The 22874-nt window shown below is 42.0% G+C and overlaps 1 protein-coding gene and 1 long non-coding RNA gene across 4 annotated transcripts in view; one reads left to right on the forward strand and one right to left on the reverse strand.

Annotated features, from left to right (window-relative positions):
- The window catches only part of LOC116848767 (homeobox protein invected-like), a 97307-nt gene extending 75862 nt beyond the window's left edge, over positions 1-21445 (forward strand). Inside the window, exons 2-3 of one of the 3 annotated variants that reach the window (XM_032825215.1) lie at positions 6801-6806; positions 19340-21445. In XM_032825215.1, the coding sequence (XP_032681106.1) occupies positions 6801-6806; positions 19340-19710 (377 nt within the window). In that variant the 3' untranslated portion in view covers positions 19711-21445. The remainder of the gene's footprint in view (positions 1-6800; positions 6807-19339) is intronic. The other 2 variants (XM_032825224.1, XM_032825232.1) reach the window with 2 other exon arrangements.
- LOC116848785 overlaps positions 1-22874 on the reverse strand; it is a 113925-nt gene that overhangs the window by 86106 nt on the left and 4945 nt on the right. The gene's annotated exons all lie outside the window — the stretch shown is intronic.

A 22874-nucleotide genomic window follows, 5' to 3' on the forward strand; every position in this document is an offset into this window, starting at 1 on the left:
CTCTCTCTCTCTCTCTCTCTCTCTCTCTCTCTCTCTCTCTCTCTCTCTCTCTCCCTCTTTCTGCCTGTCTTTCTCTCCTTCTCCTATATTTAACCGGACGAACGCGCCGCCGCGTTTGTTTCCGCTCGTCGAGCTCTCGTCGCCTCGTTTCATTCCGGTTTTTCGATCCTCCTTCGTATTCCGCCCGGTCGACCGACTCCCCCGTACTCGTCGCCGTCGCTTCCCATCGCTCTCGTCCTCCATCACGTTCGCTCGCGTATCTATCTAGTCATATCTCATATCAGACCGGCGCTCACAATGTCGAGCGCGAATCGCAGCCCCGTCTCATCTGCCGCTCGGATTACGTTTCCTGGTGAACGCGCGACGGTTTACAGCGTCGGCGAGCGCCGCCGACTCCCTTGGCACGTGGCTCGTCAAGAAGAGACCCGCAGAAACGAGAAGATAGAGACAGTGACGAAGAGCCCGGTCTATTCTCGCGGTCGCCCTCCCGCGGTAATCGTTCTCGTAAGAATATCGCCAATCTCTCGCGGAAAGGGAAGAAGAATTACCTCGATATTCACAGCGATACTTGTGATTCTTCGCGGTTCTTTTGTCATTGATATAAGATAAAAGCCGGTAAATTTGAGCGCGCGTAATGCCGACGAATTGACGCGCGATTGAGAGAAAATTCGCGTCTTCCATGAAAAAAGAATGTTCCATTTCTCGCTTGAATTCTAGTGACGATAAATTAAATTTCAGCAGAGTCGACGGCGTATCGCGCCGATGAATTTTCCGCTTCCTCCGCTGGAAGAATTTAATAGAGTCCGTTAAATAACACGCGTTTAGGAACGGTAAACACACAGCCATTCCCAGCCGACGTCGACTCGGCTCGCGTCAATCACCATATAAGAGAGGCGGGGAGTGGTGGTAGTTTACTTTGGTGCGTACCAAGTTCCTCGCCACATGCTTAGAGAAGCCGAAGGAACGTAATAGAGCGCGGAAGGGTGAGAGCTGAACAAGACGCGCGCGCGCGAGAGAGAGAGAGAGAGAGAGGGAGGGAGAAGCCGAAGAGGGAACGTCACGTTACGTTCCACCGGCTGAGTGACGTTTCTAATGCGAAACTGAGGAATTAGAACAGTCGCGCTGTCTAATGAGATACTAATTGCGCCACATTCTCGTTGTATTGACTCGACCGGGGATCAGATAAACATAACTCCGACCACGAGGGAAAGTGAAACATGCCCGTGAGATCTAATCAAACTGCTAAATCCACGAACCAGGAAGCAGTCCCGACGGAGAGGAGCGGTTAAAGGTGTCTATTAAAGTATCCGTCGAGGAAGCATTTACAGGCGATCCAAATGCAAGTCATAACGCGATAGTCGATCGCGGTTTGTTCCCAAGAAAGAAACCCGAGTCGAAATGTTGATCCTACTCAACCTCGAAATAGACGTTAAATGGAATCAACGTCTATTTATAAAGCCTGTGAAGCTTGTATCAATCTCTTTCGATTCTATTTAACCTACTAACTTTGTCGAGAGGCCCTCTTTAGAACCCACAAGTAGCATTTTATGCGCTTTCTGCTATTTAGAGGCGTTAAGTAGGACTTCACTTTTCATGTGTAATTAAACATGTGTAATTAAACACTAATTCTTCGGAATGCATAAATGTTAAAAAGTTCATGTTGAAAATAGAGCCAAAATACCGACGTAGGAACAATCACACAATGATTCGAATTTTGCGTGAGAAATTACGAGTATATGCAATTCGAAAGAAATAGTATAATTATGAGCACATGTGGCAGTTATAAGTGATCAATGGTTGACAAGTATTCTTGATATCCCCATATCTTCCAATTTGAATTAGCTACCGAGAATCATTCGGCGAAATTATCCATTTCTGAGTGAATACCCAGTGTTAAATGTCAAACGTACGTCCGAGCGAATCGCCAGGAGGGAATATAATTCATGGTAACGCAAGTAATCATAGCGTTCTTGAGACTAGCGCGCTCAACGAGTCGAGATAATGTCGTATATTTGAAAATAAGGTGGAACAAACTGCACACGTGGATAAATAACACGGTAGGGTATACGCGAGAACGCGCATTGCGTGTTAACGTGCGCGTGAAATGAATTGCATCTCAACCTCACTCACTCTGAGAAAAAATGTTTTATCTCTGCGAAATTGGATACCTTCCGACTCAATCAATGTACGGCAAAGCGACACGCAGTCAGTTTTGCATCGTAACAAATAAACCAACGAGCTCTTCATCAAATTGGAAAAAGTTAAGGAAATTGAGAAAAGTCGAGTAATCCCAAAGAAGTCATCAAGATACAGAGTGGACAACGTGTTGAAACCCGCGACTGCAAAAATGCCTGTCTTTTACATTCGCGGAAACGACCTCTCGCCGGTCCCAGATAAGAGCCGCGGGCCTTACGTGATCGCGGGTGATCGCAGATGATGGCGCGTTAAGCTAACTGCGTTAGCGCTGCATCCGATTACTAGATGTGTGTCTTCGGACTTGACAGCGGGAGCTGTAACCACTCGTTAGTCAAGTCGCGATTCTACACGCGTTGCTCATGCATGCACGCGCGCACACACACACACACGCACGCATACACGGGCGCAAAGCGAGCGATTTGCGCGCGAAACACCGCGCTCGAAAACGCTTACTCCATCGTGGGAAAGACGGTGTTCAAATAGCGGCGAGAGGCGAACGATTATGTGCGCTGTTTACAGCAAGCCGTAATTGCCACAATCGATAATGGTCATTCAAAATACGCGCTCGCTCTCACGCACACACCCACCGCTTCGAAAATTCCTCTTGATTAATCATATCTGATTCGCGAGCGCGGCCGACGTGCTGCAAACGAGGAGAGCGCTATGAATTTCGCTTCTAATTGAATTAATCGTCCTCACGTTGCTGTCCGGAATACCTTCATCGAGCGCGGATCGACGTGACCCGCCGGCGTAAAAAGCCGCGACCCTCCGCGGCTCTAATGAAAACGTTCATAATTTTCCCGATTAACTTGATGACCGGCAAATCGATAATCACACGGTGCTCTCTCGGCCGAGCAATTCATGCGTGTCAAGATAAGTTCGCTCGCGTGTCGCATCTAATGAGAATGCACGTGCTCCTCTCCGCGAGATTCGCGCTCGTCAATCTCCGGCGGGGAAAACGCTCGTGACAGCGACGCGAGACGTTTCCGATGGAGACGGGATTTCCGCGAAAAGCGGCAGCAATTGGCCAATTCAACCCCTGGCATTCACTCTCTCTCTCTCTTTCTTTCTCTAAAGTATAATCAATGTGTTTTCCACGGAAATGCACGGAAATAAGTAGCGGTTCAGTTACATCAGCAAAATCTCAACGAATAAATCAACTGCAAGTAGCGACTGTTCCTATTATTGAAGCAGTTTGCGAACACAGTGTCATTGAACGTAAATCACGTGGAAGGCAGCAATTCCATCGCCAGAAACGCACAGAGTTGGATTTCGTACAGCACAAAACGAATTTATAGTGTACAGAGATTTTGCAATGAAATTTTTCTCTCACCGGTGGAAATCGATAAGATACAAGCTGGAGCAGCGGAGTGGGAGTGTTTCCGCCCAAAATCAGTGAATATCCACTGAATCGGTGAACCGTTTCTGATACTGATGCAATCAGAAACACTTCTCACTGATACATTTTAGAAGAACTCCATCGCGCGAATCCGGCTACCGAATTCCGTCTCGTATTTCCACGGAACGGGGAGAGATACACGATCGTCGTGACAATCGATGGTGCGCGCGATAACTCGCGGCTCGCGCGACATGATAATTAATAGCAAGCGGATTTTTCCGCGGGAAACAATGCAGGAACGAAAGCGGCGCATGTCACGCGGCTGGATTATCTCGCCGCCGGGGAGTTTCTTATGAAGCGCGCGCGCGCGCGCTTATCTACGCGATAGCCCGGCGCGGCCCGATGTGTATCACGCCGATGAGGGCGATCGATGTAATCGCGATACGTAACATAACATAATAATAATGACTAGCTGATAAAGATCTCATAGCACCGGTCACGCCTACAACGTATGAGACACGATATCGCGCGGCGATCTATGTATAGCGATCGTGACTGCGCAATGGAGCGCAATGATCCCCGCCAAGTGACTTTCCTATCTCAGATAACATCTCGGGCTTACGTGAAAACTAAATGGCACGGGACGTTGAGAGATTACAGTTCCTGCTTCGCTCCGCGCCGCTCGGATCTAGTACGGATCGACGTGCTTTCTAAACCTTTCGGCTGTTCGCGATCCCAAGTTCGGGGAGCAGCGCGTGCTTCTCGACGCGACTGGGATTGCAATATTTAAGGGTGCCAATGTCCGGACACAGGTACTCAAACCTGGCTATTCTTATATCTATATCTATTGCTTTGCTCTTTAAACGTGAATATTTAAACTCTATCAAGATGAAATACATATACATATGTATACATACACTAAGAGAAATGTCTGTAAAATAGAAAATATTAATTCGGTGGGTATTACTAATATTTATTTAAATCTAAATTCTCTTGTATATATGTGTGTGTGTGTGTGTATGTCTAAACAGAATAAAAAATTGCTTTCACGAATAGAATTAACATTTTAACCCTTTCACTACCAACGGGATATAAGAGTTTCCCCCACTATTCATAATAACTTTGTTCAATTAAATAAACAGTTTTTTTTAGCATTCAGAACACATCAGCTATCAATTATTATCGCGTTGGAATACATATACCTTTCCAAAAATCCTAATGGATCCATCAATGTCTCGAGCCTATCCCTTTGGGGTCAAATTTAAGATTTTTTTTCTAAAACTACATATTATATTAATGCACTCAATGAAACAAAGAGTTAAAAATATTGTACTTCTAAAAAATAAAATTAATAGCGCGAAAAGAGAGATTAAAGAAATATATATTTTCTTGCTTGAAAGATATTTTATATTAGTATAAATAAATATGTAACCACAAAATAAATATTTTCTATTTTTTAGATATTTTTTTCTCAGTGTATATTCTTTCATAACATATATATATATACATATATATACATAACATATATATATTTTATATGTTGAAGGCTTTAAATATCTATTTAAACATAAAAATCCAATTCTGGTTATTTTTATTACTTGGTCTTTAAATACGAATATCTCAGCTCTCAATATGTGAAATATATATGTATATATATTTTATGTTAAATCTAAAAACCAAAACGACAAAAATTTCAAAGTTGGATGTGCATTTGGGCTTGATGCTTTTACCTCGCAGGACAACGTCTGCAAGTCGCTCATGATATTGCTCATAATTTAAACACGACATAATTTAAAATCGTCATTTTGCTCTTCTGTCTAAATGATAATCCGGCTAATTGGAGAAATAAGAGATGGTCACAGCGGCAACGTGTGCGTATCGAAGATCGCATGAGAGAGATTCGTGTTATCCTGACACGCGCGTGTAACCGATCTCGCGAATAGAATAGACGACGTGTTCGGAGAGAGAGAGAGAGAAACAGAGAAAGAGAGGAACCGAGATCGAAGGCAAATATAAGCGAAGAGGATAAGAAAGAGGCGGGCTCGTCGGCAGAACCGGTACCTTCGCGTTGAGGGCGTAGGACGACGCAATGAAGTCATTAATCGTCTCCTCGAGCTACGCATTACTCGCGAATGTCTTAATTTTTGACGCTTATTATCGCAAACAGTTCGCAGTTCTCTCGTGAGAGAGAATCAACGCGTAGGAGGGAGAGAGGGAGGAAGGAAGAGAGAGCAGGGGGATCATTACCCGCGTCGAAAGAAAGTGCATTCAACGTCACGGCGAATTACAAAAAATACGGCGTTTACACGCGACTTTTTTACGGTAGTTCTTGTGAATATCTTTTTATTCCGAGTAAATCGCCCGAAATCGACGTCTCGAAAGTCGACTAATTCGCGACGTTAAAGCTGTCATAAAGTACGTTTATTACGCTGTAACGAGGCTGCTTCGCGTTCTCTTAATGGTTCATATCAATCGATCCGTCTGAAAAACACCGATCGTGCTCGAAACAACTCTTAATAAACAATAACTCTCTGGCGAGTACGAAAGTACATTAAGCCGCGCGTATCGTGCGTCCAAAATCGGCGGATAAGTAACCACCGGTGCTAAAGTATCGCGGGGAAGAAGACGAACGAAAAGAAACCGGAGATGAGGGAAAAGAGAGAGAGAGAGAGAGAAGGAGAGAAGGAGAAAGACAGACAAGGCCGCGCCTTAATGGAAACGAGTTAACGACCCGTGGAAACGTAAACGCAGTCACGTACACTCGAGTAACGATCGACGAGTAACCAATCAGTGATCATTATTTATGGTTATGGGTATGGCTACCGATTCAATGGTTACTTTTCGTACATGCAATTCCATAGATTAAAACTCGGAAACACCCTAACGAGGACCTCATAAGAGATGTTAGCTAACCGCGATCAGGAGGACCGCACGCAACACGTCAAACCTACACTGTTAGAAAAAAAAAATTAATCGCAAAGAAATTAATTACTATGAGCACGCCACCTTAACGAGGCGAAATAAAATCAGCATGGCAGCTACGTTGCCCGGAATCTCAAAGTTCCTTTAGTTTTAACGAAATGCGACATATTCGCCTCGACAATGTGCACGAATTGTCGTGTAGAGTGTGTGTGAATATAATAATAGAAAAAATAATTTAACGTTGCGCAGAGACTTGAATGAACTCATGTACGATGTATCTAATGATTGAGCTGTTTCGGCAGGACACGAGTTTTAATCGGTGTTTTTTCTTTTTTGTTCTCAGGACGAAGTAAGTAACGACCCATGGCGATTACCGAGTCGTACTCGAGCTAGGCGAGACACTAATGACGAAATGGCATCGGGGAACGTGAGCGCTTTTCCGAACGGAGTCACATTATGTTACGCTTATTGTGTAAGCTTGTCACGTGCTCGATCGCTGGCACACGTATTGAATCAATATATATATATATATATATATATATATATATATATATATATATATATATATATCTCAATGACGCGTACGCACGTAAGGTGACCAGACGTCTCGCTTTTCCTGGGACAGCTCCGGTTTTTCGGCCCGGATTTTTCCAAATGCTATCCGGAACACCGATATGTCCTTTGTCAGAGAATGTTTTAAATACTTCTGACAAAGAGAATTTCAAAGAAATTCGCAGCTCTGACGGATATAGTGGCTTTATTATGTCTTCTTAATTTCAAGAACAACAACAATTTTAATCTAATAATTTCTATTTTTACTGTTATCTAACAGATCTTCATTATATATTACATATTTTTTATATGGCTATAAATAAAATATTGTATATATATGTATTTTCAGTGATCACACCTCTCCATCCACATATTTATAAAGTGTCCCGGATTTGAGGCAGGGAAATCTGGTCACCAAAGTGTATGGTTTTACACGTTTATGATCCCGAAAATGCTTCGCGAATGCAATGGCTACAAAGAAAAATCAAAGGAATTGAATGAATCAATTTCTGATGAAGTATGAACGATTCAGAAATCTCAGCTAATGTCATTGTAATTCAGTTTGAATTATCAAGATTTCCGTTCAATTCAAGCAGAATTCTGGTAATTTCAATTGACATGCCTGAGTCATTGATATCTCACTAGAAATCAGTTCATTCAACATTTCTTCTCGTGCACGAAATACAATTTTCTCGAAAGAATCGCCACTTGTTCGTCTCGGTACAACTCTCCAGGATCCGTTGTTTTCTATTTCATTTGCGTTCTTCCCCCGCGCATCCGCGATAGTCTTCAACGCGAAAGAGAATCATGGATACTCCCGTGGAGACGTGCCGTCATAATCCTCCTTTACCGTCGCGCTTTATCCCTACATTCTTTTCATATAAAAATGCCATCGCGACGTCGTGACGTGCGTTGCAGCCGCGAACAGCTCGACGCGCAAAAACCGCGCGACATAAATAATTCGCGAATGTGGGTTATACGGTGTTCGTTATTCCGCTCGCGATATCTGCTCAACTGCCTACCTATTTATCTACCTACCTACCTAGCTGCCTAGGAAAACACGCGAAGCGCGCCTATGCGGAATTCGCGTCCTGGATAACGAGAGAGCCGACGACGGAGTCAACGTCGGGCCTTAAAACTGTCAATCGGCAGCCGCGGGCACGGTGAAGGAAGGCAGGTAGGCAGGCAGGCAGGCAGGCAGGCAGGCAGGCAGGCAGGCAGGCAGGCAGGCAGGCAGGCAGGCTCTCGGGGACGAGAAAGAGACACCGAGTAGAGCACACTCGTAATTCTCGACAGTCGGGAATGACTCGGGAGAATCGAGAGGAGACCTGCCTGCCTGATTCCTCGCTCCGTTCAGCTCGGCACGGCTCGGCTCCGTGTCGACACGCTTAGCCTCGTTTGTCCCGAGTAATGGTCGCAGTCATAACTCAAGCGGCTCCGCCGCGGGCTCGCTCTCGTTCCTGCATCCCGATGCGCGCAGCTGAGCGCTCGCGCGCGCACAAGGACGGGGGACGATCAGATTCACGGAAAGGACAGATCGCACGCGGAGTCCTGTACAATCTCTTGACTATTTGCACGGCCATCCGCGATCGTCGTTTGATCGTTCCGCGCGATTCCGCCGAGCCGTTCGATTGATCCAATCCCCGGCCCCTTTCTCCTGTGGATTCCCTGGATCGTATTTTTTTTCTCGACACTTTTCTCATCACGCTCTTCGATTATACCGTTCGCGCTCACGTCACTCGTCCGACACGCCGTGTCAATCGTTATCAGTCGAGGAGCATACTTTCTCTCTTGTTGTACATGTAAGGGAAACCGGGACTAGATGCTCTAAATTTTAGAATTTTTAAGTTATAACTTCTCGAGCAAATAATTGTTGTAACTGAATAAATTATACGTCTGCTTATCACAAGTCTTTCTTGATAACAGACATTAAAAATTGGAACTCTCTACTCTTGAAAATCTTTTACTCGAGCCGTTCGAGTATATGATATTTAAATATCTGGATTTGCAAAACTCGTTGTACAAATAACTACTATTTAGTCATTACTACTATGTCCTTTCGTCATCATTCATCATATCTCATTCCTTCACCATTCTTCGTACCCATCGCGAGTTTCTGCAGTTTTATTTTTATTTCTTATTTTTCCTCTATGTAATTACTTATCTTACTTATCTGCTATTTTTGTCTACGGCAACTGTCTCGCATTACTATATGGTACTCATGTGTACGTTGAAAGGATTTTATCCTAGAGCAAAACAAACCAGTATTCTATTCTATCCTATTCATTCGCCGCGTTCAGTAAGCGTGCCGAGGTGAAAGATGCTTGAGAGCGTGTTTCTCGAAGGTGCGCCCCGTCGACACAAAATAACGAAATTTCGAGACAATCTCTCTCGTCGAGATTGTCAATTTCAGGACTCGAATGGCTCCGATCGACTCACCCATTACGCTTTTATTTGCATGGTCAGGCCTGTCATCGAGTTTGCGCGACTAATCGCTGGAAATTGACCGAAGCACGTCTCCGCCGACAACAACGAAGCAATGGCCTTAACGACTACTCCTCTCTTCTTCTTCTTCCTGCGTATCATTCTATTAACTCGCTGTCTCCTAACGAGGACGATAATTATCGGCGATGAATATCGCGGCGCTGATTTAGTGTATGGATGGGCCGATAATGTATGTAACGAGACGTATAGAAACAAGACGGTATCTTTCGCGTTTCATATCGAACGAAAGAAATAATGAATCTCCGTGATACATTGAGAGGAGAAAACGTTTAGTATTTGTAACTTTATAATCACACAAAGAAAGCATTACTATTGTGCGATCAAGAAAACTATATTTCTATTAAATTCTATTATATGTTAAATCCTATTACATAATATGTTAGTGATAACAACACGGGTAGAGATTTCAAACGGGGATTAGAAAAAGCAGTTTTTCTCTACTTCTATCAAGGCCAATTTTGTCCATATCTGAATCCTATAAAGGCATATCTATTTTGGAGCATCAGTATTAATTATGGCCTGTTCATGAAATTCTATTCAGGATTTGCTTATCTTAGCCATATCTAGGCTATATGAACGCATACTTATTTTGGGGAATCCTTGGCTAGGACCATTACGAATAATTTCTACCCGGAGTTATGTATATGCACTACCATTTTATGAAAAAGAAAATATGGTTAGGGCAAAAAATGACAATAATTTTAGTTAGATCAACCACTTCCAACTCTCTCTGTACATGGCGGACGCGTTTAACCGCTCGTGAAGATATTTTCGCCGTGATAAGTCGATCACCGATGATTAAAAGCGAGGAAATGGACGCGAGTACAAAAACAGCGAGAAAAAGTCGCCACTCTCGCAACAAATCGCCATTAAATGCGCTTTATTAAAACGTAATAATCGGCTATTACGCGTTCCTCGCGCGACGAAAGCTTGTCATTAGATAGTCAGTCGCTTGTCACGTTCCTATAATTATTGGGTGACATCAGAGACGACAAGATCCGCCTTTGGTCATGAATACAAATCAAACATCGCGCAGACGACGCTCTCGCGGATTTCTTGCCGACGAGGACGACTTAATGCTATCACTAAACCGCTCGCCGTTCGCGTGGCGTATTTCACGCTCGCAATATTTTCACACAAGCTCCCGATACTATCCCGCGGTGTCCTCGTTGCCGTTTCCCTCCCGACGGTTCGTTTCGTATCTGTCGATGCCGACCGCGCGCACGCAATTAAAAGAAACGTGACGAGCAAGTCGAGTTCGGGCGCCCCATAGCGGGGAAAAGAGACAGCGGATTCACGTTATAACACAGAAAGGCTGCGAATTAAATTCGTGCCGTCGTACACATCTTACTTCGCCACTTAATTGCACATATGATCGCGTTTATCCAGCCAATCCATCGAGTCGATTTTACGATTAACCTTTTGAGCCATTGAGAGCATTCCACCCATCTTTTCTCTTCATTTCTAATGTTTTTAATTAATTTATCGGAAACACACTCTTATGAAAACACGAGAAGCTAAGAGTCAGTAAAAAATTTGAATTTTTAATTGTTAAATTATTATAAGCAAATAAAAGTAAAAAAAGGTACTTTTTCAGACAAATTATTTTTTAGACTAACTATTAGGAATCGACACATTAAAATATCAACAATCTATTCAGAATCACTATTTATATTTATATATAGTATTTTTACACATTTTTCAAAATCTTCTGTAATTCTATTTTTTACGATAAACTGAAATATTGGTAATAATTTCTTGTCAAAAACGCAAATATCTCTTTTTTACATCAAGGAAATATTATTTTTGAATAACGCCAAAAACGAGATTTTTGAAAATATCAGTAATTATAGTCGAATCATGACTATAATTACTCGCCACTTAAAATTTTAACTTTTTGACCTCAAACACATAATCAGCGAAATTCCTTATATGTCAAATTTGAAAAAACTTCAAGCAATAAAATTTATGACTCAAAGGATTAACCTGACCGGAGGCTGCCATCGCCATCTATAGTCGATGACCGCGACGACTGTCGACCGTTATCGCGACTGTTAACGCGATTAGCACGAACAGTTTCTTTCGCGAACGCTATAATTATCGCCTTCGCAAACAACAAATAAGACGTGGGAATCCGCGATGTAGGAGGAAGAGATGATTTAAAATTTGAAAGCTAGAAAATTTGCAACTGATAAAATTGGAGATTAGAAAAAAACAATTAACAACTCGCAACAGTAAGCCGGGAAGAGCACCTTGCGACTGAAGTTCTTCTTTTTAAAGTAATATATCGACGAATTAATAATCAATATAAATCGTCATATATAAAATCACGAATAACTTAATTGATGAAACCAATCGTTAATCAAATTTTGAGACTTTGACCATACACTGATTAATAATTAATTTTATCCACCGATTAAATGATTCATGATTACATAACGATTGATTAAGTTTGATGATCAGTTTGCCAATTATTCTAGTTGACATTTGAAGAGTTTGATGTCTAACATTGACAAGAGCAGCAACAGAAGATTCGCGATTTGGAGTTAATTCAATTCACGATCAAATCCGAGATATCCTTAACGAGATATCGTTCCGTGCTTTCCAGTTTGCTCGATTGTCTCTGCAATTTATTTTTCCACGCGTGATTTTTCCGCTCGATACAATTGATCTCTGCGAGTTTCTCTCGCGAAGGATAACCAGATACGTAAAATTCATGGAAACATTTTATTACACTTATATCAGGTGTTACGTAAGGCGTATGTCGACCAAAATAACATTTTCCCGATCGCGATGGATTTTACGAACGGATTCGGCGCACAATTCACTCCCCGAGCACGATCACCGGCTATTTGTGCTCGGCGTGGAATTCCGCTAATTTACAGATCATTCTTAACGAATTCCACGCATTGACTGCTCGAGTCGAAACTTTGATCCCATTTCCAGCCTTACTATTCCACTCAACATCTATCTTCAGTACCCTGAAATCTATATCAACTTTTTTTGATTCTATTTAACCTATCCGAGTCAAAGTTTTTATCCTATTTTCAGCCTCACTATTCCACTCAACATCTATTTTGATACAAAAAGGAAATTTCAGACATCATCAAAGTAGAAGTAAATTATTAGAATTAAATCTACTTTGCTAACTTACAAGAAAACCTATCCCATAGATACACTCCGATTTCTTTCTAATTTGGCATAAATGTAGAAGTATTTAGATCAAATATTTAGATCATATTTTTTCATATTGGTCCACTTTGAGTTTCACGGGCAGTTTATAGCTTTCTAATGTTCTCACTCCTATTATCAACAAGTACAACAAAAATGCATGAGAAATAAAATTGAATACAAGATATAGTTAAATAATTTTAACAAAATCGGTATATCTGAGACACGAACCATTCTAAATTTCTTTAGCCGAGATTTTTTTAGCCAAAATATTTTAAATCTATGCTAAATTAATAAAAAATGGTTCGAATCTCGGCCAAACCGAGAGAGAGAGAGAGAGAGAGAGAGAGAGAGAGAAATCCGGCAATTTTAATTAAAATTTTAACAAAATCGGCATAACTATGGCACGAACCATTCTAAATTTCTTTAGCCGAGATTCCAACCGAAATATTTTAAATCTGTGCCAAATTAGTCAAAAATAGTTCGAATCTCTGCCAAATCGAGAAATTATTTATATAAATAATTTTTTTCCACTTTTTACATGTTTTGTTTAAACATTTTATTATTTATACAAATAATTTTACACACTTAACTTCATATTCATAATCAACAAACGCCTATATCTTGTATTCAATTTTATTCCTTATCCTATTCATTTTTGTTGTACTTGATAATAGGAGTAAGAATATTAAAAAGCTATAAACTGTCCGTGAAACAAAGTGAGCCAAAATGAAAAAATATGACCTAAATATTTTGTGTACGTCTACATTTGTACCAAATTAGAAAGAAATCGAAGTGTAACTTTTGGGCAGGTTTACTTGTTAGCTTCTACTGCTAATTGTAAAATTCAAGGTTTAACATAGGTTTAACAAGATTTAACGAAAACTTCGACTCGGGCGCCTCTTCTCATTCTCCCCGTCGCCTTTTCGTTTATGTGTCGATGCGGATATAATTAAAAGCAACGTGACAAGCAGCAGCAGAGTCGCGGAAAAGGACGATCGCGGGATCGGCAGGGTGGTCGCGCGAAAGAACAGAAACTTCAAAAGCCGAAAAAGCTAATGTGTCCATCTCGCGAACGGAGCGAGGAAATCGCTATTTCTGCGGTCGATCGCTGACAGATAAGACGGACAAACAGACAGATACATACGATCGCTTCGCAACTTTGTACGCCGAGAACAACACCGGTCAGTAATTTTAACGGCGCGCTTTTTTGTCACTCTCGACGCACGGAGGTCTAAGTCGCGTGTTTACATCGTACGCAGACATTCATATGTAAATGCATAATCAGCGTTACGTTCGCGTTCTCGCTCGAGTCGCTCTCGATGCGCTTCTAGTGTAACGATCGCAGTGAGCCGATTAGCAATGTAAATATGTCATCTCGCTGCGCGGTCGCGCGCATGCAACGCGAGGAGCGCTAAAAAAAGAATGCAATTAAACTGACAGACCGAGGTACGAGCTGACGTCTATCTCAGGAATAGGACGAGGAGGGAAATTGGTATTTCTCCGTCGAGGCCGCATGTCGCCGGTATTCGGGGTACTTTCGGGGGTTGTACTTAGCACGAGAGGGCGTCTTAACATTATTGGTTTTACCCTCGAGCCTTTGAAGAGGGATTACCATAAGTAAGAGGAAGGGTGAGAATGAGAAGAGAGTCTGGAGAAGCTGCTCTCTCGCTCTGTATCTATTTCTATCTCTCTCTCTCTCTCTCTCTCTCTCTCTCTCTTGGTACGCGTTTCCTACACTTGACTGCAAGACCGCTTCGCTTAAGTAATTAGACTGCCGACTGTTCGTTACCTCAGTAACTCCCCCCCTCCCTCCGAGGAAGAGGAAACTGCCGAGAATGGTACACGCGTACGCTAACGGAGCTGCCCAACAGCGCGATATATTGCGAGCTTATCGATTTTTACTCGATGGAAACGTTCGGGGAGCTTCTTTTTTCTTACTTTCACAAATTCGTGGCTTCTCGCCATGAGAATGTAATTCCCTCTCTTTGGGAAGAAATTTTATTTTGGTATAACCAATTTTTTCGTCTTCCCAATTATAAGATATAATTTCGGAGAATATTTATCCGCACTATAGAATTTTTTGTGTTAATTTAATACGAAGAGTAAATATTTTTTTCCATTCATTTGTTCCATTTGAATAAAAGAATTCAGAGTTAAATGAATACGCTATTAGTACCGTGTAAATTAGTATCTTTAAAATTTTTCTCTCAGTGTAGAAATGGTAAATGCGAAATCAACGCGAAATAGTGAAAATAACACTACGACGAATGTGTCAAATTGACGGGTATGTTAAAAAATTGAACGCAAGAATTCCTACACGAATCGCAACTTCCAACGCAACATACAGAACGTTTCGTACCGTTCGTGTGACAGGTACGGCATATGATCCTGATCGCTATTTATAACCTGCTGAATGTTTCGCTTTTTAAGTATCATTCGGCACGTCCTCGACGCAACGCATAAATAGCGGTGTCGTAAGCGCTCGCGCAGTCTCGCGCGAAGACACTCTGCCGGCGCCATCGAGCTCGACGAAGATGAATTTCTTCGGGGATTTTCACGACTACGCGCGCGGCGTAGTCGTAGAAATCGATCGCATCGCAGCCAATCAGAAACGGGAAACTAACGACCCGGGCCTCTCTCGACGAGCGCCGATGCTTGATCGCGCGGAACAAACTGCTTTTCCAATAATATTATTTAAAGCTCGCGCGCGCGCGCGCGTACCCGCAGGATCCTCAGCTTTGAATGATTACGCGTTTGTAAAACGGTTTTCACCGCGAAATTCATACGTGCCGGACGACCCTCGTTGTCGACGGTAATTTACTCTACCGCGCGGTAACGTTCGATAATTATCATTCGCGATGTAATCTATACTCGACAAACCTGTAATTTCTGATCTTTCCCTCTCTCTCTCTCTCTTTCTTTCTCTTTCTCTCTTTCGACCGACCGTTGAAGTCTAGTTCACAGGACTAGACAAACGGACCGCGATCAGGTACATACAGAAAATTACATACTGCACTCAAGTAAATGTTACCTGTTTCAGGTATTCCGTGAGTTTACATATCCGCAAATCTATCACAAGTTCATCACAAGCATCAGATTTATGCAAAATACATTCTGAATCCTACAGTGAGAGAAAAATATAGTTGCTTTCGGCGTCAACTATACTTTTTTGTGATTTTAACCAGGAAAATAATTAGAAAAACCATCTTTCTAATAACACTTACTAAAATAATGGTTCTAATTATTTTAGTGATTAAAATCACAAAAGCGTATAGTTGACGCCAAAAGCAACTATAATTTTCTCTTAGTGTAGCAAGTTTAACGTTTCGCTCAAGGATATTAAATTAAAAAAAAAAAATACGATATTCTTGCTATATAGAATCAACACTTTTTCCGATAAAATCATGTAATATATCCTTGTAAAGAGTTCTTCTTTCAAGTATATGAAAATTTCTCAAACTTGTAGTGAGTATATTTCAAGGCTATTATTAAGAAAATAATTCTCATTGAAAATATTTCTCATTATTTAAAAGAAAAGTGAACCGAATAATCGCTTTTCTTGGCAGTAGAATGATATTTTTCTGTATGCCCATTGTTTTGATCAAATTTTCCGTTCGCAATGCGATTCTCCTAAAGCACGTGTCACACTACAGAAATAGAAGACTGCGGATTGAAGATTAGATTTCAATGAATTAACGAACTTTGGTCTTAGCCCACTTTGTTCCAGTTCATCAAGTTTCAATCTTCATTCCGCAATCTTTCTGCAATTCGTTATGTGTCATGGACTTTAGAATATAATTCACGGCGCGATACCACTCGCCGTCGTCCTTTCTTTATTTCTGCATTGACTCGTTCGCGCCTATTTTCCAGGACGTTGAATTTCGTTAAAACTTCGCGAGACGCCGCGCGGCACGGTCGGTCGCGTCACGAAGTCATCTTACGTAAAAGCGGAGGGTATCTCATCGGTGAGCCAACGCGTCGGGCGCAAAAAGCCGTCAATTTATGCGCTTTTTCCGCGCGAGGCGGCGGCACGTGATTTCTGGCACGGAGAAGGCACGGACGACGCGTATATGGCGCAAACCGCGGTGATCGCGCGAAGCGGTCTCGAAATTTCCACGGAATATTCAGCAGATCGGTCCGGCCGATAACGCTGCTGTTGATCGTTATGATTTGATTTATATGCAATTATGGTCTCGCCAGCGCTGCGTGTATAAACGGCGCGGGGCGGCGCACAGTATTTACCTCGTGAATTATTAGCGTGCGGGAATCACGCGGGAAAGAGCAAGACAAAACGAGAAGAGCGATTCGCGCGGGGGAAAGCTCCGAGTCGCGTCTTAAGAATCGCTTAAAAGCACCAATGACTGGACTAATCACGCTGGTTCACTGAATTCTGGTCATTCTTCTTGTTTTGATCTTCAAATACGAATATTTATCCCTTTGGCGTCAAACACAAAACTTTTAATTTTCATGCTAAAACTACATCATATTAGTATATTTAACCCTTATTGTGCACACTTCACAGTATAATCACATAATGGGCACACTGGGGTCTTTCGCGACCCCAGCTACAAAAATGTTTACTGCAATAAAATTATTCGCTTTTTTATTTGAAAAAATTCCAGGATATATTTCAAACATCTTTTTATATGACGGAATAATTTTTCTAGACAAAATTTGATTTTAAATGAAGAAAAAAATTGGAAAGCCCAAAAAACGCGAAAAATGACTTAATTTGTTTCAAAAATCATAACTGACACAATTTTTGATATTTTAAGGTAAAATTTTAAGAAATTACTCTCAAGACATATCTCTTTAAAAAAAAAATTAGTACAATAGCAGGATTTTCAATAAAAGTATTTATTTTGAATATCAAAATTTTAAAAGGATTTTTGTGAAAAAAAGCAAACAGTTTTTCCAAGATATATAGATTTATTTTATTATATTTTGTTTTTTTTATAGATTTACTTTATTTATTCTATTTTTTTTTTCTGAGATCTATTAGACTCCACAGTGCACAATAAGGATTAATAAAGTGAAAATGAAAAAATTATACCTTTAAAAAATAAAATTAGTAGCGAAAGAATTGAATAACAAAATTTAGATTTAACTAAATGTCATGTGACGGACACTTACGCGTAATATGATAACACAATTAGTAATATAATTAAAAACGTTTTGGACCAAATTTTGCACAGTTACTTTCTAAGAGTCTGCGGAAAATATAGGCTACTGTCAAGCTTGAATATTTTACTCCCTGTAATTTGAAATTCATACATCATACATCCGCGACATCATACATCGTGTATTCCGTTCACCGACGATTATACGTCTCAATCTTCAATTAACTCCGCTAACTTGTCATCGGGATGTTGCGAGCAAGTCGATTAATGTTGCGTGCGACGATACACCGGCATCGCGAAGCGCGGACAACAGAAACGTGTCCGCAAACGAGCACGCCGCGGCGATTGAAGCGCGCGTTTACGCGCGTGAGATACGCAACGCGGTGGCGATAATAATGCCGACTGATTTACGGTAAAGCGGTTGCCGCGCATGACTCCGTCGCGACGATTCCGCGCGAACGAGCGAACGCGTCCTCAGCACGATAAACCGGGTAGAATCGAGACGGAAGGATTTACTCCCGCGGCTGTGGATGATCCTTCCCAGTCGGACGTTTATACCATCGACGAACTTTCCGACCTCAGCTCCTCCTAAGTAACGCGGCTTGTTAAAGAGGAAGACACTCGCGCATAACCGGACTTAGAACCGGCGTAGACGAATACCTACACGAGCAGAGAAAGAGAGAGAAAGAAAGAGAGAGAGAGAAAGCGAAAGAACACTCGAGACAAACCAGACAATAAAAGTTGCCGTAAAACTCGCCGGGCCGGTGGTTCGTTAATTTCTCAGATTTATCGGCGTGTAAACTCGCTGAATCAATGCCTGGTCGAGGGGACACGCCAACTATTGTGTAAAAGCGAGACTCTCCGCACGCGAGATATGATTGTTAGCCGATAACTTCTGCCGAAAAGGTCACGTCGAAAACACGCGAAACGTCGGCTTCGCGAGACAACAGGAAACGTCTTGATAATATCTGTAGTCTAACCTCAATAGACGTATGTACAATTATTCATTTCTTCGTGCAATTTCTAATTAAATATCTATAAATTGTCTCTGTGTGTGAGAGAGGAGATACAAAAAAATAAAAAATATTTATTCATTGGGTACTGATAACACGTTTAATAGAAATGGCAGAAACTATCGACTACTACTTGACCACTAACATGAGTTCTTTGCGTTTCTACCAAGGTATGAATTCTCCCTCAGTTAAGATACAGCTACCAATAAGTACATATTTAGCTATGAAACCGTTATAGCAGCAACAGTAACAAAATTTCGACTACAGGAGCAGATTTTTCGTTCCGGCAACGAATGCAAACGGTGATTAGTTGCAGCAAAAAAATCTCTTTTTCCTCCGTGTACCTACCGAACAGATGTTACGTATTTCTCGAATAATTTTCTTCGCGATATATTTGATTCTTCAGTGAGGGAAAAATTGATCTACCTCTACAGAGTTACACGCTTTATTCCAGCGCGGTATTTGTAGCGTTTGGACGTCCCTCGGCAGGCCTATTGACAGATATGAGTTAACGGTAGGGCCGTCCCGTGTTCCAGGTCCGCGCACGAGAAGGATGAAGAAAATGGGCGACGGACGCGGCGGCGGCACCCCCGAGGAGAAACGTCCCCGGACGGCGTTCAGCGGCGAGCAACTCGCGAGGCTCAAGAGAGAGTTCGCGGAGAATCGATACCTGACGGAGCGACGGCGGCAGCAGCTCTCGAGGGATCTCGGTCTGAACGAGGCGCAGATCAAGATCTGGTTCCAGAACAAGAGGGCGAAAATCAAGAAGGCCAGCGGTCAGAAAAACCCGCTGGCGCTTCAGCTGATGGCGCAGGGGCTCTACAATCATTCGACGGTGCCGCTTACCAAGGAGGAAGAGGAGCAGGCCGCGGAGCTCCAAGCGAAATGACGATTATAAGCGCGTGCGTGCGTGCGAGCGCGAAACCTAGCTCGGTCACTTCGCGGGCCCTGAATTTCGCATCTCAGCCCCGTTTTAAAAGGGAGATCGAGTCACCCTCCGTGTGAGAGGTCTTGCGTCGGATAATTTCCCGGATAATTGAAAGAGAAAAAAAAAACTCAAGAAAGAATGGAATCTAAAAGTGTCGGGTAATTCAACGCGGAAGTATACTTTTGCACATTTCGGTTGGAGGAAGATTGCAGGATTTGTTTCAACTGTAGGTCATCTACGAAACGGACGTTTCCCGCAAAGATACGCTGGACACTCCAGCGTTATTGGAAAATATCTCTTTCGCTGACTCGCGGGTTTCTCGGAGTAAGTCATAACCAACCAAAGCGGTGTTATTTAAGAGGAAACGAAATGAGTGTACACGTTTTACTTGAAGAATCGAATAAAAGGCGATAAGAGAGAGGTAAAATTTGCGGAGCGGGAGCCCCAAAGTCCGCGATCTGTCATTTCCCTTCCTTACAATCAAAGACTGGAGTATTTATTTCATTAGACGTACGACTGTAGTACAATTGGTTGGACGCGTCCGGACGGCAAACGGATCAACCGGGGGAATCCTTGTTTTGTAATTAGAGCTTCCGATAGGACGACGTTCGGCGTAAGTCGCTCGCCCTCGTTCGTAATAATCGCGAGAAGAAAGTCAGTTACCGAGATGGCCACGCGAATAAGCTACGGTCGCCGTTCCTTGCCATCGCTCAGAAAGACGAAAGAAAAAGAAGAAAGAGGAAAATGAAATGCCGCGCATGTTCCTGAATCGCGACATTCGATATCGTTAAATTGGATTTTATACGAGTAAGTTAATCCAACGAAATTTCCCGAATTATTTGCCCTTATAGTTCCCTTTTATCGATAAAGAGCGCCTCCAAAGATGTGACTTGTAATTAATAATATTAATTAGGACTTATGAGCACATTTAGAAGCACTTTCATCGACAAAAGTGAGCTTGGAATAGCGGCGATAGAATATATACGATAGAATATTGAATAATAGTATTGTCCAGAGAGAAGAAGTTGCTAATAACATCGATATACATCAGTGAACAGAAAACAATTCTACCAGAATTTCAGCCGGTCCGACTTGAGAAATGACTCGACTTGGCGCCTACGAAGACATGCGATAGCGGTTTAATCACGAGGGAGATTAACAAGTGCCATTTTTTGCAATTTCTTCAGCAAAGTTATTTACGCGAAAACGCAGCGAGGCAGGATCGCCCCTCTCTCTCGTGACAGGCAAAGGAATCACGATTGTTAACGAAGGCGAGAAAAGGGAAGAACTTAGCTTTTTCGTTAATTTATTGTAAAAATGTAACATATTATATAACGCGGCAAAGAAAACACCGGAGTGATTGCGATGTGCAATAGAACATTATACATAGAGAGAGAAAGAGAAAGAGAAAGAGAGAGAGAGAGAGAAGCAAAAAAAAGATGAAACTATGTATAGGTGTATTGTATATGTAATCCGCGCGGAGCAACGTTGTACATAATTTACCATTTAGCGGCGACATCGTCCCGATAGACTGTTTAAAAAATGTAACTTAGTTATTTATTTACCTACGATATATGAGCAGCGTAGCGAGTACGCGCGTGCGTGTATGCGAAAACGATCAACGCGAGACGACCGATGATAAACTCTTGTAAGATTTATTTAAATTCGAATTAAATATTCCCATTATATATATCGAGCCACATCGAGCATTTATTTCGTCAGCACCCCCACCACCCTCACCACCCCCGCTGCCGCGCATTCGCGCAGATAAAATGTAATCTTCGATCGGCGTCGACGGCGATACGCGCGGGATCGAAAACCTGATTAATGAATTACGCGCGGCGACGTGTCACCCACATCGAGACGTGACACGATCGATGACTATGAAGAACACGTGAGCAGACCGCTGTCGAAGCGAGAGAAACGCAGTCGCGCATTAACGCCTGAATTAATTCTATTCTGCAAGCGATGGGCTTCCAATAATCCTTGCGGAATTTATCTGAATAAACAGTCGCGTAACTGACACACCCGTTAATTTTCTACGCGAAGATGTAGTTATGGTTGTTGATTTCAAGATAAATTATGTTTTCTCTTCTCTCCTTATTCATAAATTTATCACCCTCAGTCCTCTATTTCAAAATTTTATAAACGTATTGGGATTCTCTGAACTTCAGTAATCATTAGGATGCAAAAATATTTTCTTTGAAATTTGCATATTTTTATACTTTGCAGTGCAACCACGAGTCAGACTTCAGAGATGCTACAACATAAATAAATTTCTCACGCATTATAATCAATAGTCGACTGGATATTAGGGCTGTATTGAAAAAAGGATTTAGTTGATGAAATCAAAATTTGGTTAAAATGGGATCAACCAAAAGTTTGGTAATTGCAACCAAAAAATTTAATTGCCGCTATTTTATCTTACTTTCTCAGTAATATATTTACTTAGTCACTAAGCAAAGCAAAATAGCACTAATAAGATTTCTCGACTGCAATTATCAGACATTTCGTTGATCCCATTTTAAACAAATTTTGGCTTCCATAACCAAATCCTTTTTTCAGTGTGAGAAGGTTATATCGACGTGAGAAAAACATTATGTAGTAATTAAAAATAACAACTCTATCATCGCCATAAATCATGTTCTAAACGACTATTTCGTATATTTGCGTATATTTGCGTCCTGCATTATAATATTCCCCACATTTTACGCCTTCGTACATTCTATATTTTATTTCACACAAATGGTTTCCGACGCGAAATGTCAGCGAGACCGTGACTATTTTCAACCATCCGTTTTATCGCGAGGCGTAAAGGGAGCCGAGGAAGATGGTCGGGACGATTTCTCTACATAAAAGTAGCGGGGCGGGTCGTATTCAGCATTTGGCGCATGCTTCCACCCCCGGCTCGTTTCAGGCATCGCGCGAACCCTACGAAAAGCCCCTCCTGCCGGCGAGATATCGATTGATTTACAGTCGAAAGGTGGCCATCGTTGATATCAAGCGAGCCACGCCTACGTTGCACCGTAAACGCGTTGCGTGTTTGCGTTGTGTTACGCCGATCGCAAGTAGTGTCGGTTTACGCATATCATACTTCATTTGACCCCGGCTATCGCTGTTCACAC

This window comes from Odontomachus brunneus, unplaced genomic scaffold (assembly GCF_010583005.1).
Source record: "Odontomachus brunneus isolate Ranch 3 - 2012 unplaced genomic scaffold, Obru_v1 Obru_scaffold_005, whole genome shotgun sequence".
NCBI lineage: Eukaryota > Metazoa > Arthropoda > Insecta > Hymenoptera > Formicidae > Odontomachus > Odontomachus brunneus.